Source organism: Xenopus laevis, chromosome 4L, assembly GCF_017654675.1.
Source record: "Xenopus laevis strain J_2021 chromosome 4L, Xenopus_laevis_v10.1, whole genome shotgun sequence".
Lineage (NCBI taxonomy): Eukaryota > Metazoa > Chordata > Amphibia > Anura > Pipidae > Xenopus > Xenopus laevis.
Genome location: NC_054377.1, coordinates 27,597,235 through 27,613,305, shown reverse-complemented (window position 1 = coordinate 27,613,305; position 16,071 = coordinate 27,597,235). Strand labels below are relative to the sequence as shown.

At 43.2% G+C, this 16,071-nt stretch overlaps 1 protein-coding gene across 1 annotated transcript in view; it reads right to left on the bottom strand.

The window, feature by feature from the left end:
* Positions 1-16,071, bottom strand: part of nxf1.L (nuclear RNA export factor 1 L homeolog) — a 38,937-nt gene that overhangs the window by 15,755 nt on the left and 7,111 nt on the right. The window contains exons 5-13 of the mRNA XM_018257637.2: positions 14,427-14,531; positions 14,150-14,230; positions 12,287-12,356; positions 12,111-12,199; positions 5,820-5,927; positions 5,036-5,145; positions 1,208-1,244; positions 901-969; positions 753-808 (exon numbers count right to left, since the gene is read on the bottom strand). Of these exons, the coding sequence (XP_018113126.1) occupies positions 753-808; positions 901-969; positions 1,208-1,244; positions 5,036-5,145; positions 5,820-5,927; positions 12,111-12,199; positions 12,287-12,356; positions 14,150-14,230; positions 14,427-14,531 (725 nt within the window). The remainder of the gene's footprint in view (positions 1-752; positions 809-900; positions 970-1,207; positions 1,245-5,035; positions 5,146-5,819; positions 5,928-12,110; positions 12,200-12,286; positions 12,357-14,149; positions 14,231-14,426; positions 14,532-16,071) is intronic.

Genomic DNA, 16,071 nt, shown 5'->3' with positions numbered 1-16,071 from the left:
CCGTGAGTGCCATGCCGCAGGCGATTTCTCCTTGTAGCAGGCGGAAGACAGGGGGAAGCAGTTCAGGGAGATTAGTCGCCCCAAAGAAGAGGAGATTAGTTGCCGTGCGACTAAATCTCCCAGTGTGACCTTACCCTTAAGAAGAGTAATTTGCTTAAAATAATCTGCTAATTCAAGAGATACCAGGGAGAATCATTTGGGTTACAGACAGGACACCAACAGGAAAATTGTCCTATTGAAAGAGAAGGGTTTCTAGGAGACAAATAGCTGCAGATAGCTCACCCTTGCTAGACTGACCTAGGGACACCTTAGGATGGTGGCAGACAGTGTTCTGGGGAGATTAGTTGCCTAGCGACAAATCTTTCTTCAGGGGATAAATCTCCTGAAATGTCTTTCCACCGGCCAGAATGTGAATCGCCAGCGGGATGGCACTCAGATCGCTTCGGAAAACAAAGCCATCAGAGTGCCATCCCGCAGGCGATTAACATTCTAGACGGCGGGGAGGCATTTCGGGAGATTAGTCACCCACAGAAGAAGAGGAGTTGGTGCTGGGCGACTAATCTCCACCCTAATGCTTGCACTGCAAAAGGAGGCATTGTTACTGCATCACTGCTGCATAGAAAGAGGCAACTCTACTATCTGTAGCAGAAACCATATCTACAACTGTAGTTAGTAATTGCACAACGACTATGTAAAATAAGTCAGAGAAAAAGAATAGAAAAACAGTGAGGGTAGGAGCTTTGTGCACTCACTGTTGTAGAAACCGTAAGACCAGTGCTTTAATGTCATCAGATGCCAGATAACTACCCTATACCAGACACAAAAGAAAAAAAATAATTAGGTTGCCCAAAAAACTGCCAATGCAGGTACATACACCACCTATTCTGACAAATTTCTTACCTTACAAGCAGGAAGAGTGGTTGGTGTTTCAACATCAAATGTGATTGGAGGAGGAAGTTCACGGCCATCCTATAAAGTGTTGAGTTACGGAAAACAGAGAACAAAGGCAGAGCAGGAGACAGAACAAAGAAAAAGAAATTGCAGAAAAAGAAAAATGAGGGTATATATTGTTGCGTGGATAGAAGAGAAAAAAAAAATGGAAAAGTTATTACACAGTAAAAGTCATTACTTAATTATAAACCCGAAATGTGTGCTTACATGAAAACAGGCACACAGAAGTTAATGGCTAAAGACATAAAAGCCTTACCAGTCGTAGCAGTTTGGGAAAGCGTTCTCGCACGGCACTGTCATCCAGGGCAGCGAGTGGATCCACAGAGGGTCAGACAAACAAACAAACAAAATAGAACACAATGTCAGTGCCAGGTAATAGCAACCCCAACCCACACACCATGCCCCCAAATGACCCCTCCATCATACCTCCCCCTAATCGGGGAGAGGGAAGATAGACACGCACACGTCTTCGTATAGGATGTGGAGGTCCAGTTGCTGCATTCAGCTTAATGTCTGCAGGAATGTGAAGTCCAAAATCATTTGGGATGGTAGCATTATTCAATATGTAGTTATCAAAATGTGACCCAACAACAGATATTATCTGTGCCCTCTGTTTTATTAAACACCAACCACCACCCTGATAAGGCACCTCTTTAACCACAGTGCAGCACAACACTCTTGTAAAGACAGTAACACAAGACACAGCACAAGTAATGAAATGAGATTTATACAGCTTATACCAGTACCTCTTTGTAAAAGAAATTTCAAATCACTAACCTGTCTAACTAACCTGTTTCCCCAACCTGAAGCCTGCCTTTAAAGTTTGTATTAACTATTCTAAAGGTCTAAAAAAAAATAAAAAAAAATGAAGTAGCTTATTTAAAACTGAGACTATTATGCAGAATAGGGACAGAGAAGTCCAGGGAATCAGAAAAAGTTAATCTTATGTCTGATTTTTTATTTTTATTTTTAAATTGATCCTAAACCCCACAACATATTAATTCATATTCATGCTGCAGGAATCTCAAGACAAAACTATAGAACTTGCTACAGGACACTTATAAAGACAATGCCACCGTAGTTTATTCAAAACAAAGGCTACCATGCAGAGTAGAGACAGGAATCTAGGTAAGTAGGAAAAAGTAGATCTTAGATTTTATTTATTTTTTTAAATAGATCCCAAAACCCCCTGACATTCATATGCATATTGCAGGATTCTCAGGACCAAAACACTAGAGTTGCTATGGAACACTTATAAAGACAATGCCAGCTGAAAATTAACAAAAGAAACGGGAGTCAAGATGGTGGTAGGATGAATGGCAAAGTTGAGAGGACAAGTGATTATATGTAAATATGAATGTAAAGAAGGGGTGATATGTGGAGATGTTTCAGGAAAGGGACAATAAAAAAAGTGGCACTGCCTCTGTCTGCCCTGGAAGTACTTCTACCCTAGCCTCACACAATCCTCCACCTCCTCATGTTAAAACCATTTCCAGCTTTACTGATCAGTGCTGTGCCACCCCTCATAACAAACCCTTATCCAAAGCATTCCAGTGTGCAGCAGCATCCTCATGGTAGCAAGCAAGTAGTGACAGGATTTCCAGGTCCCCTGTGGGGGGCAATTTCTCCCTCACTCTCCTGGCATGGAGGGGATAGGGAAGATGTGTGCATGTATGAGTGGGAGAAGGAGAGCAGTCAGCTGTACCTCTGCCTCCAAGCCCACCAACCTCCTATTGTGTAGTGGTTGTTTTCAGGTCTGCCTTAGGTTGTCCCCCCCATGGGGGAACTTACCTGTCATAAACCAAACATCCACATGCCCGAGGAGGAGGTGATGGGTGAGTGCTGTATGAAAAGGGTTCTCAAAGGGACAACATATAATTTTAATTAGACTTGTTTTGCTGGGTTAAGGGGTGGCTTGAGAGAGTGAGCAGTGGGGTAGGAGAAGGGCAATTAACCCCCATACCTAAGGAGGAGCAACAGGAGGGATACAGATGTAGAGCAGACTGTTCCAGGATTTACAGAGACCATGTGCATTCTTCAAGGCTAGGGAGCATGTGTGGCACTAAAACATGAAACAATGGGAATGAACAATGATGCAATGAAAGGTGTGAGCAAAGACAAAGTGTTTAGGATGAGAGGGTAGAAAAAGTAAATAGGAGTAGAAAGCTTTTTTTATACTCTTTTTCCTTTTAAAGTGTCTCTGTTCCAAATCTTATTTTATAATGTTTAATGAAACGATATATTTACAAACTCAGCAATGCCAAACCACGTATGGTCATAGAACAGATCTCATGTTTACAGATCTCAATATTTGTTTTCCATTAAACATGTAACTGACCTGAAATGTGTTATTTGTAGTATACAAGCCAGTTCACATACATCACTAAGTGAAAAAAATGCCTGTGTCCCAACTCTGCAGGTAGCCCTGTCAGAATAACATGCACAATATCCATAGTCTTATTGTTTTAGATAGTAGCTTGGTTCTTTAAAAGCTATCAAATAAGATTATATACACCCTGTCTCTACTTAATGAAATTACATTAAATGTCTGCTAATATTCCATTGTTTATTAGCCACCTTGTATTTAATTTTGTATCATCTTGCTGGTTTCCTTTCCATTCTCAATTCTTCCTTTTATCCCTCTGGCTTCTTGCTCTTAGCTACAAGGCTGGTCTCCTTAGAGGCAATTAAGAACTTGCCTTGCAGGCAGCTTATCGATTATCTATCAACAGTCTACCCCATTCACATAAGCTGCCAATACTTTTCCCCCACTTGCCTCTCTGAAAAACTATAATCTGCCCCACCTCAAATCCCTTCAGGAATTCACATACTGTCCACTACTGGGCCTTCTATTCCTATGTGAGATCTTAGTGGACCAGACATTTTCTATGTATCAGCAGTTGAAGCTAAAACTGAATAACCCACACTTACAATTTTACAAGTACCTCCAAATTCCACCCCCCACCCACCGTGAAAACAATTTTCCATGAATCGGAGTGCAAAAAACAGACATCAAGCCTGCACCAGGCTCTCATAAGCAAACGCCTCCCCACCCTTTGCCAGAGACCAGCAACGCTGACAGTCACTCCCAGCTATGAATGAAGAGCAATGGGAGGAGGCCATTGATTCCCAGTGATCTAATCTTCCTGCACGACAAGCTGATGGAAGTACAAATTCATTCACCAATTATATATTACCCCCACTAAGCTTTAAAAAATGGCCTAGCAACCAGGGGCAGGGTACCCAAGATGCAAAGAGCCTGAAGCATCCCTTGTACACTTGGCATGTCAATGTTCCCCGATGCAGAGCTTTTTAGAGGGAGGGAACAAATTACCTAGCAGACAACCTGGCATTGCCACACGTATCGTATGCTTCCCTGAGAATGGTTTACTAGGGTTTGTAGAGGATTTATTTCCTCTAAATCGGACCATCTCATATGAGGGTCACTCTGCATCATGCAAAGAGAATGGTAATTATGTGCTGGATGGGCAATAGTGTTCCCGTGGTCACCCAATGGGTCGATTTAATAAACAAAGCCCTTCCCTCCATTAAGCTCACTTATCTGACCGGAGGATGCCCAGAAAAAATGTAAAAGATATGGGACCCATGGCTTGATGTTAATATAATAGAGCACTCTTAAAATATATAGGACCCAATGCTTGATTTTTGACTACTGCATGTATGTAAGGTAATGTGTTCTGGTCTCTGATGACCATTTGACTTTTGCTGAATGGTGTATTGGAGACACCATAGGCCAACAATTGCTACTGCTTGTGAACCCTTCCCCCTTCCCTTGAAAACTGAAACAGTTGCAAGATTATAGTGCTCAATTAAAAGTTAAAGCGTATTCAAATATTAAATGTTTTTTTGCAGATCTTCATCTTATGGCTGTTAATGCAGATATTAAATATATGCTATAAACATCTAAATGGGATATCCAATCCGCTCAATCCCATTCTCCAGCGATTGCAAAATCACTGGGAGCGTCAGTTGATTCATTTACAAAACCAGTAATTAATAACAAATGAATTAGCCCCCTTCCCATGTGCTTTCCAGAAAGTGATCAAGAGATCCACAAACTGACCTGATGTAACTGGTCTGGTCTCTAAAGGAATCACAAAGTGGGTTTCCATCTAACCACAGCTCCTCCAGCTTAAGCCCTTTTATTTTATCCAGTTCACGATCACTTTTTAGCTGAAAAATAGGCATTTGAAATCAAATCTTGTGCTAAAACAGTATTCTTAACTAGAAGTAAAGAACACAGAAGTAGTTGAGACACCTACAGCATCAAAAACAAATAAGTTACTGGCTGCTACGTGCAACGTCTTAAAGGGGTGGTTCACCTTTAGTATAGTATTTAGTATGTTACAGAATGGCTAATTCCAAGCAACTTTCAATTGGTCAGGCAAAATTGCCTGAAGCATCTTCAAGCAAAGTCAGGGATGGCTGGTACAGTGTCTGTAGAAGCATCTAGTGCAGAGGTCTCAACCCTTTTTACCGATAAGCCATACTCCTACTTGGACAGTGATAAGGGGCAATGTTTGGCAATTTGCCAGTGCAAGTAGTCTGCAGGAGACTGGTTCTTTAATCATCCTGTGTAAGAACTAAAACCATTGTATTCTGCATGGTTCATCTTCCTCATATAATTGAATGGCTGCACAGCAAGCTATTTAACTTTAGGAATGTATCTTATCAAACAAATAATTTTCTAAATGCATGTAAAATAAATTTGGCCGTTAGTGGTTCTTAAGTAATACGAACACTCAGAAAATGAGTTAAAGTAGTAAAATTTAGACAGTAAAATTCAAAACAATCCACTATATTTCAGTATTAGTTCAACGATCATTGAATGGCACATGTTTACTCACCCCATTGTGTGACAGTTTTAGGATCTTTAGATTGGGGGCTTTACGTGTAATCTCTTCCAAGTCATCTAGTTTGAAGAGTTTGTTGTCGCTTATATCCAGGGAGAGTAGCTATAGTAATGAAGAATGGAGTAAGGAGGAAAGGAAAAAAAGAAGTGCATCTATAAATATTTTGCACAAAGGCACTACTAACCTGCAAAAATGTGTCTGTTGTCACAGCATATCCTCCCCCCAATCACCACCAACAACATATTCTATCATTTGGCAGACCTTATTCTTTTTCTCCTGAATCTCCTGGTGGTACTTAATTTTTTTTGCAGTGGGGATTTTGCACACATAAATTAAGCGTGTGCACAAAAATTATTTTTACATTACTGTATCGAGTAATTTTCATTTTATTGCCCAGTGTGACTAGCATGAATGCTAATCACCCTATGCAATATGTTATTATATACATTTAAAGAGAAAAAAAACTGGTGGCCTAACAAATACTCCTGTAAAAATAGAGCAAGAATTTGCAGATTTCTATAAACTACTGTACACTGACATCAAAGTGGTTTACAGAACCAGGAAAAAACAGGATTTTTTATACTTACCGTTAAATCTGTTTCTCTGTGATCAATAGGGGGACACAGGGACGATGGGGTTAAGCTCCACCCTCCAGGAGGCAGGACACTTACTACTAAATTTGTGGGCGTGCTTAACCCCACACTCTAACTTTATACAATCAGTTTGTCACAAAGATACTGTAACAGGAAGTAGTAATATTTAAGAATAACAAAACCATGTAGAAGGAAAAACAGGGAATTATCCCGTAGTGACCAAATGGTCAACCTAACTTCAGGGCGGGAAGCCCTGTGTCCCCCTATTGATCACAGAGAAACAGATTTAACGGTAAGTATAAAAAATCCTGTTTTCTCTGTCATCATAGGGGGACACAGGGACGATGGGGACTTAAAGCAGCCCCAGAACAGCAGGGAGGGACTGAATGTAGAGTTGACCATTATTTAAGCACCGAATGAAGCACCTTGCGCCCAAAAGATGCTTCAGCTGAAGAAAACGTATCAACTCTATAGAATTTTGTAAATGTGTGTACGGAAGACCAGGTAGCCGCTCTGCAGATCTGGTCCAATGAGGCAGAATTGCGCCATGCCCAGGAAGCTCCGACTGCTCTTGTAGAATGAGCTCGAATTCCCTCAGGTGGAGTCTTTCCTTTGGACAGGTATGCCTGTCTGATGGTCTCCTTGATCCATCTTGAAATAGTAGCTTTAGATGCTGGAAGACCTCTTCTGGGCCCTGATGGTAATATGAAGTGATTGAGAACGTCGAAAGGACTTCGACCTTTCAAGATACCATTTTAACGCTCTAACTACATCTATGTTGTGTAGTCGTCGTTCTTTATCATTCTTCGGTTCGGGACAGAGAGAAGGAACAATAATCTCTTGGTTGATGTGGAATGACGATACCACCTTGGGCAGGAAAGATGGAACTGTGCGTAGGACTGCCTTATCCTTGTGAAATACTAAAAAGGAAGGGTCTGCGGATAGTGCACTTAGTTCTGACACTCTTCAGGTTGATGTAATTGCTAATAGGAACACTACCTTCCAGGTGAGCCATGTGTCTGAAACAGATCCCAGCGGTTCGAACGGTGGATCAAGTAGAGCTTCGAGAACAATATTTAGGTCCCACGGTGGCATTGGGGGACGATACAGAGGAACTATATGTGCCACTCCTTGCAGAAAAAAAAGTACTGTGTCATCCAGGGCTAGTTTAGACTGGAATAGGATCGACAGGGCTGATACTTGTACCTTCAGTGAACTGAGTTTTAGACCTAGCCGGAGTCCGCGATGTAAGAATGACAGGACTCTTGGTATGCGGAGTTCGTGGAATGAGATTGAATTCTTCACACCAACTTCGGTAGGATTGCCAGACTCTGTGATAGGACTTTGAAGATGTAGCCTTACGAGCCTTTAACATTGTTGAGATAACCTCTTCCGTTAACCCTTGTTTCCGCCAGATGTCTGTTACAACAGCCACCCCGTCAATGCGAACAGACCTGGGTTGTGATGTGAGATGGGCCCCTGCAAGAGAAGGTCCGGCCTGTTCTCTAGACGTATCGGCTGTGCTATTGACATTTCCTGAAGGTCGTAAAACCAAGTCCTTCGAGGCCAGTAAGGAGCCACTACTATCACAGTGATACTGGACTGTCTGATCTTTTTGAGTACACGTGGTAACATGGGTAGCGGAGGAAATATGTAGGCTAGGTTGAATTGCCAGCTTTGAGTCATGGCATCGACCCCTGCTGCTAGACCTTCGCGATAACGAGCAAAGAATCGAGGCACCTTTGCGTTGTCTCTTGATGCCATCAGATCGATCTGTGGCTGTCCCCATTGGAGTACCAACTTTGAAAACACATCTGGGTGAAGTTCCCATTCTCCCGGATCCAGGTGATTTCTGCTTAGATAATCTGCCTTGGTATTTAGAACTCCTGGGATATGGATTGCCGATAGCTGTACTTTGTTGGTTTCCGCCCAACTGAAAATTTGCTGTGCTTCCATCAGTGCCGCCTTGCTGCGAGTACCTCCCTGGCGGTTTATGTACGCCACCGCCTTGGCATTGTCGCTCTGCACCCGAACTGGTCTTGTTTGTAACAACTCCGTCCATTCGGATAGAGCTAGCTTTATTGCCCTTAACTCTAAGATGTTGATAGGTAGTTTGGATTCCCCTGGAGACCACTGACCTTGGGCGGATAGGTTGACCCATGTCGCTCCCCAACCCTTCAGACTGGCATCTGTGGAGATTACATTCCAATCTAGAGTTGCCCAGGATTGACCCCTGGAGAGATTGGTCGGTCGTAGCCACCATTGGATGTCTACTCTTGTCGACTGGGATAGGTTGAGCTTGCGAGTGAGAGCTCCTCCTTTCCACGATGCTAGAATGTTTGCTTGCAGAGGTCGTAAATGGATCTGTGCAAATGGAACAGCTTCTATGGCAGCCACCATTAGTCCCAGTACTTTCATTCCCAGATGTACCGTTGGCCTCCGATCTCGGAGGAGTAGACGGACTTGATTTCGAATCTTGGCTTGTTTGTCTAACGTAAGTTGCACTATTTGTGAGATGGTGTTGAATTCGAGTCCCAGAAATGTCATTTGATGACTGGGTTGTAAATTGGACTTCGACCAGTTTATGGTCCAGCCGAAGTTCTGTAGAAGCTTTATTGCCAAGTCCCGATCTTCCTTGGCCCTCTTCTCTGATTTGGCCTTCAGGAGCAGATCGTCCAGATAAGGGGTGACTGAAATTCCTTGTAGACGTAAGGCTGCAGCCGTTACCGCGTCCAAACGGTAGAGCCACGAATTGGTAGTGGCGATTCATGAATGTGAACTGAAGGAAACAGTGATGTGGAGGCCAAATTGGTACATGGAGGTACGCATCCTTGATATCGATAGACATCAGCAGTTGATCTTGTTCCATCCCTCTTATCACTGATCTCAGGGTCTCCATTTTGAATCGTACCGACCTGATGAACTTGTTCAGTTGTTTGAGATCTAGTACAGGTCTGAACGAACCGTTCTTCTTTGGCACTATAAAAATGTTTGAATAGAAGCCGGAGAATCTCTCCGCATGTGGTACTGGAACAATCACTCCGGCTTGCTCCAAATTGATGATGCAATTTAGAAAGGCAGTAGCTTTGTCTGGGTCGGGAGGTACCCTGGACATGATAAATCTTTTGGGAGGAAAGGTTGCGAAATCTAGATGGTAACCTTCGGATATTATTTCGTTCACCCACATATCTGAAGAGTGGCTGATCCACACCTCCCAGAATCGGAGTAATTTGCCCCCAATACGCTCCCCCGATTCCGGAGGGGGTGACCCGTCGGGCAGAAGAGGACTTGTCTGTTGCGGACTTGTTAATAGGTCGGTTGGACTTCCAATGCGTGCGACTCTTGTCGTTTGTTTTGGCTCGAAAGTGCGACTGTTGTGGAGAATTGTTTCTTCGTACGTAACGTCCGCTTGAGCCACGAAAAAATTTACCGCGTCTGGTAGGTGCAGCTACTTTACTCTTGGCCTGTGGTAGAAAGTGCTTTTTCCTCCCGTGGCCTGAGAAATAATCTTTTCAAGCTCCTCTCCGAAAAGCTGCTGTCCTTTAAACGGAAGAGATGTCAAAGATTTTTTGGAACTAAGATCTGCTGACCAATTTTTCAGCCACAGTGTTCTGCGTGCTGCAATGGCAAGAGCGGAAGTACGTGCTGTGATCTGAGATGTGTCTAGTGCGGTGTCGCACAGATAAGCTGATGCCTCTGCGATCGCTTGTGCTGATGACAAAAATCGCTTGTGCTGATGACAAAAATCTGCTCTAGGAACTGCATTTTGGATGTCTTTGATAAGTGACTCGGACCAAGCTTGTATTGCTCTGGCCACCCAAGCTGATGCTAGACATGGACGTAGGGTTGACCCGGACGAAGAATAAATTGATCTGAGAAAACCCTCCATTCTTCGGTCAGATGGGTCCTTGAAAGCCGCTGCATCTGTGACCGGCAAAGCAGTGGACTTGGCCAATCTTGACACCGGTGCATCCACTGCTGGCGGATTAGTCCACTTCTCCACTAATTCCTTAGGAAAGGGATATAATTTAGAGAATTTTCTGGTAGTCTGAAACTTTCTTTCTGGAGAATTCCACTCTTCTTGTATTATATTGAGAAGATGCTCGTGAGAAGGGAAACAAATCTCGGATTTATGCTTCCTTTTGAATAACCCTGAATCATCCTGTGACTTGGGTGTTTGAGAAATATTTAGCACATCCATAACGCCTTTAATAATACCCTCCACATCATGGTGACTATCATGATCTCTGTGGTCCTCTAAGGCTTCTCCCTCCTCATCTGATGACACTTCAGAAGGAAGTAATTCTCCCTCAGATTGTGAAGATGCCTGCTCAACTGCTGACTCGTCAGACAGGTAGTGGGTAGTGGCAGCAACCTTAGTTTCGTCCGGCCGCTTCCGCTTGGTGCTAGATTTGTGGTCAAGTCTGGCTAGCACTCTTCCTAAATTGTTAGCAATAGAAGGAAGTCCTTGCAGGGAGGCAAGTGATTGCGTCAATTGAATGGCCCACAAGGGAGCTGGTATATCAGTCTCAGAGTTGGGCCCCCGACCTTGAGAGGTACCCTCCATTAAAGGGTTTTCTGGTTGAGCCACCGCAGGGCTTGTATTCTCAGACACAAGTGCAGCACCCTGCCCCACTGAGCAGGACCTACAGAGCGGCTCCACCTGCCCTCTAGGCAGTTTAATTTGGCAATTTGAACAGGCAAAAAATTTGACCTGCGCTGTTCTGGCAGCCTTCCCCCCTGCCCTTGTGAACAACCCCTCTGTCCTACCTTCTGCCATGGATTAATTGTAGAAAGGAGAAAGCCTAGCGACCGCTATACCAGTTTTTAGCTATAAAACGTGCAGGAGCAGTGGCTTTAGACCATCCGGTGCGCAGTCAGTGAGAAAAAGACTCGCAAGATGGCCGCCGGAACGCATACGTCGCATGCGTTCCGCAGTAAGGGAGAACAAGGACGCGCAAAATGGCCGATGGAACGCATACGTATTCTGGCACTCTCCCTCTCTACCGCATCGCTCTCCTCACTGATAGAAGGCGCATCGAGCGTGGAAAAAGTATTGAGCGCTGTAAGAGAGGGAGGGACAGGATTTATACTAGCACAAGCCCTGCATTGAGAAGAGAGGGAAGGCGGGGACCGACAATACCCGGCCTAGTAATGGACCAGAAGGGGAAGCTGCCAAGCCAATGCCGCGAGGTGAGTTGGTATACCCAACGGTAGGTACTCACCTCATGCTCCTCCCGGCCAGAACGTCTGCCCTTGAGCCAGCAGGAATGTGTCTGGGTGGTCGTTATAGCCTATTACGGCTAGGAATGACCCCGGTGAGCTGGACCTACTATACTATACTAAGGAGCAGATGATATTGCCCAGAGTAAGTAACCAGAAAAGAAATATCCAAAAATTGAATAAAATAAATAAATAAAAATCCATGTGCTGGAGGTCCATCCTCCTGGTAGCAGGACACTCAAAAAACTGATTGTATAAAGTTAGGAGTGTGGGGTTAAACCGGTTAGGCACGCCCACAAATTTAGTAGTAAGTGTCCTGCCTCCTGGAGGGTGGAGCTTAACCCCATCGTCCCTGTGTCCCCCTATGATGACAGAGAAAAATATTTGGCCCTATACAACTTCAATTTAATAATGGCGTTGAACCTTTGGAGTAATTTATTTTAAAGTCTACTATGACAAAATGGCCTACCTCTGGTACATTATCCTCGATTATCTGCAGCATTGTCGTCATGTAGCTTTTTCTGTTCAGGATCATATCTACTTTATTAGCAACTAAATCTAGGATAGAGAGATGAATACAATGAGATTTTGCTTAAGGGTAAGGATAGTCAAAGAGGTACAAACAGGCCGTTAGAGGGGCTTTACCAGGGTCACTTCGCACAGCCTTCATATCCATGGCTTGATGAGCACCATCGTATCTCTTTTGCATACATTGCTAGGCAAGAAAGGAAAGCACAGAATCAACATTCACAGCCATTCTTAAATCTATACATAAGCTTAAAGAAGAAGGAAAGTCCCTTTGCACTTGGGGGTGCCAAAAGTGAGGCACCCCCCAAGTCATCGCATTTACTTACCCAACACACCGGGACTGTGCATCTATCAGGGGTTATTCCAGCGAGCACCACGGAACGATAGTCTTCCTGCTTCTTCTTTCTTCTCGCGGCAGCACATGTACAGCAGAGCAAAAAGCCACCTATTTCTTACTGCACATGCATGTGCCCTGGGAAATTTGAAGAAAGAAGAAGCAGGAAGACAATCGATCTGTGGTGCTCGCTGGAAGAATCCTGGACCGGTGCATTTTTCTCCCGATAGGTGTACCGGCCCAAGGTGTCAGGTAAGTAAATGCGATCACTTGGGGGTGCCTAGCTTTTGGCAGCCCCAAGTAAAAATTATTTTCTTTTTCCTTTAAATTAGTTATATGATTGTGTTTTGGAAACTGAGTGCTGGTCCTCTTCATAATTATCTACATATTATTTTGTCCAAGCACCCGGAAAACGGTAAATTGTGAAGGAGTGCAGGTATCAGCAGCACTCACGGCAAGTCGCTCACATCAGCGTTAGAATAAAATTGTATACTTTCATTTAATCACTCATTAAAATATATCAACGTGTTTCGATCTGTAGGAGATCCTGATGACGATCTCCTACAGATCGAAACCCAACAAATCCGATAAACCTGTAGCCAGACATTTTTTTATACAGGGACATCCACTGGCATCCTTAAGATGTATGATTATTGATCACTGCCCTATTGCCCCACGGGTTGGCAACAGAGATAAAACTTTACTTCAGATGGAAAGTAGATGGATTTTTAATCTGGATACATTGGCCTGAAAGGTCTGAATGAAATGAACAGTTTCCACTGCTTCTTGGGACCCTGATAAAAACAATCAACCTTGGGAGGATGTGTCTCACCTCGGTACTGATATTTATCTCCCAAAGATGACTGCTTCATATACTATTGCCTTTCTCTATTTCTGACTGAACTCTCTCTCATTCAGCGTCTAGGGTTTTGCACCAACATATTTGGGCATGTCCCTCTCTCTCTCAATATGAACTTCTATTGATGTGAGCCTGGGATTATTGAAATTCACTTTTGAGTATTGCTATGTTATTCAATGAACCTAACTATTTGGGCACTCATGAGTTAAAACAACTGAGCAGTACCGCCTTTTGAATCCCTGTACTGTCTCCCCCTAGGTTCGCTGCTTGATTCTCTCACTGCTGTGCTTCGGAGATAAGCTGCATATCACCATGACAATGCGTGCCCCGGATTTACGCACATAGCTTTCCTTATTCAGTAGCGTTGCTATGAAGGCTTTCATTAGCCTGTGTGAAATGTATATACATGTCTGCTGTGGCTTTGTATTCTTTCACGGTGATCACTGGGGATATATGTTTTGGACACTGTATTCACATCACTGATGACATCACACAAGCCTTTTTGGTGCCATTTCTGGCTTTTAAACTATGGGCGGAGCACTGTCTGTCTGTAAAGTCTTGAGAAAGTTCCAGAACGGGACTGAAACGTTGACAATCCTGGGGTTTCTTCAAGAAATAAAATGGTTTATTTTAACATAGAAGAGTAATCAATGTGAGAGAGAGATATGTAGCCTTATCCATTTTTTGCATATAAGTGCTACCAGAGTATGAACGTCTTCAGTTAAAAAAATACTGCAATTTAACAATAATTTCAATTAAAGCCATCAATTGTAATATAGATTCATACCTTTAAGTGATCTATTTCTTCCTGTTTCATATCCTTTGTCACAGCCTGAGGAGGTGGACATGGTCGTGTTAAAACTGTGATCTGTAGGGTAGGGAATGAAACAAAACGTAAAAAATAAAGCATTAGGAATATTTGTGATTTAGAAGTTTTCCCTCAACCATAGAATAATAGAATTTTGCAACATAATGATCTATTAATGTTTGAATGTGCCACTACTTTATTTCCATTGTTTTTAAATTATCTATAGCAATGCCTAAACACCTTAATCACTACTTACCTTGAAATTGTCTCTGTCTGTAAATGTCCTGGATATCTGCTTTAAGGCTTTTGCAGCAGCAGAATCTTCAACGAAGAAGTGAGCCCGGGAATGGTCAGTATGATACTATTATGTGGGAAAGAAAACACATCCCAATAATTATGTTATCTTCTTCCCACAAGTGTGTATTAATTTGATAGAACAGTAGGCAGCAAGACTCCCCAAACCTCTCCTTGATTAATCTTTGCCCTGAGCAACTTAAAGGAACAGTAAAACCAAAAAATTTAAGTGTTTTAAAGTCATGACAATATCATGTACTGTTGCCCTACACTGGTGAAATGGATGTGTTTGCTTCAGAAACACTACTATAGTTCATATAAACAAACTGCTGTGTAGCAATGGCGTGAAAAAAAAGGCTATATGGCACAGGTTAAATAGTGGATAACAGATACACCATTATGTTCTACAGAGCTTACCTGCTGTGTAACCTGAGCCCTTTCGCCTTTGAATGGCTGCCCCCATTGCTACACAGCAGCTTATTTATATAAACAATAGTAGTGTTTCTGAAGCAAACACAGCAGTTTTACCAGTGCAGGGCAACACTGCATTATATTTTTATTACTTTAAAACACCTATTTTTTGAGGTTACTTTTCCTTTAACTTGACCCCTTGGAGGGAGAGGAAGTCTCGCAGTCACACGTCTCACCCGCCCGCATCTTCCTCTTCCATTTATAGACCTGCACCGACACACCCTGCCAATGACATCTAAAAAGGGGCGGAGTATGCACAAGTCTATAAAAGAGGAAGCCAGAAATCTAAAGGTGGCGATAGACGAAAAGATCCGCTCGTTTGGCGACATCTGCAAACAAGCCGATCTTTCCCCGATATGCCACTAACGGGCATGGCTACGGTATATCGGGGGTAATCTGAACGTTTGGCCCTATGGCCGAACGATCATATTACGATGAGAGCGCAATGGGCTCCTGGCAGGATCAGTCGGGACAAAATTAAACCTGTCCGATCGACCAAACGACTGATCTCCACCGGACGAAAAATGTCGGGACTCTCCACACACGGTCCGAGGATTCGTATGATAGCATCTTTGTGTCTATGGCCACTTTAAGGGGCTGGTAGGGAGAGCAGGCAGAAGAGGTCAACCCAAACCTATCCACAACTCGCAAGAGGAACAGAGAGGTCTGCCCGAACCTGCCCAACCTGTGGGTATTGGCCAGGCCGGCATGTCACTAGAGCCGATATCCAAAAACAAGTGAAAAATATCTGCTCTGAGCTCAAAAATTATTGACTTACTCCCATGGTTTCACCACAGTCCTGTTGATGCTGGCAAAGTTTCCCACTAAACATCATACAGTATAAATAGGGAAATTCCCCTGCACAATGTTTTAATTTCCTACATAACAGGGTCTTCTGCCTTCCAAGGGTGAAACGGGCTTCAATTTTCTAATATCTGACAGAATGCTTTGCTACGTGAAATTGTTGTGGTAAGGACACCATCATATTCCATGTGAGAACAGACAACTACTTATAAAGCTGCAATTTGCTTCAACTTCATACTTGGTGAGGAGTGTTGCTACACTGCACATTTCTCTAAATTGTTTGGAAGCTGCATTTATCTAAGTAACTAAAATATAAACTAAAAGAGAAAACA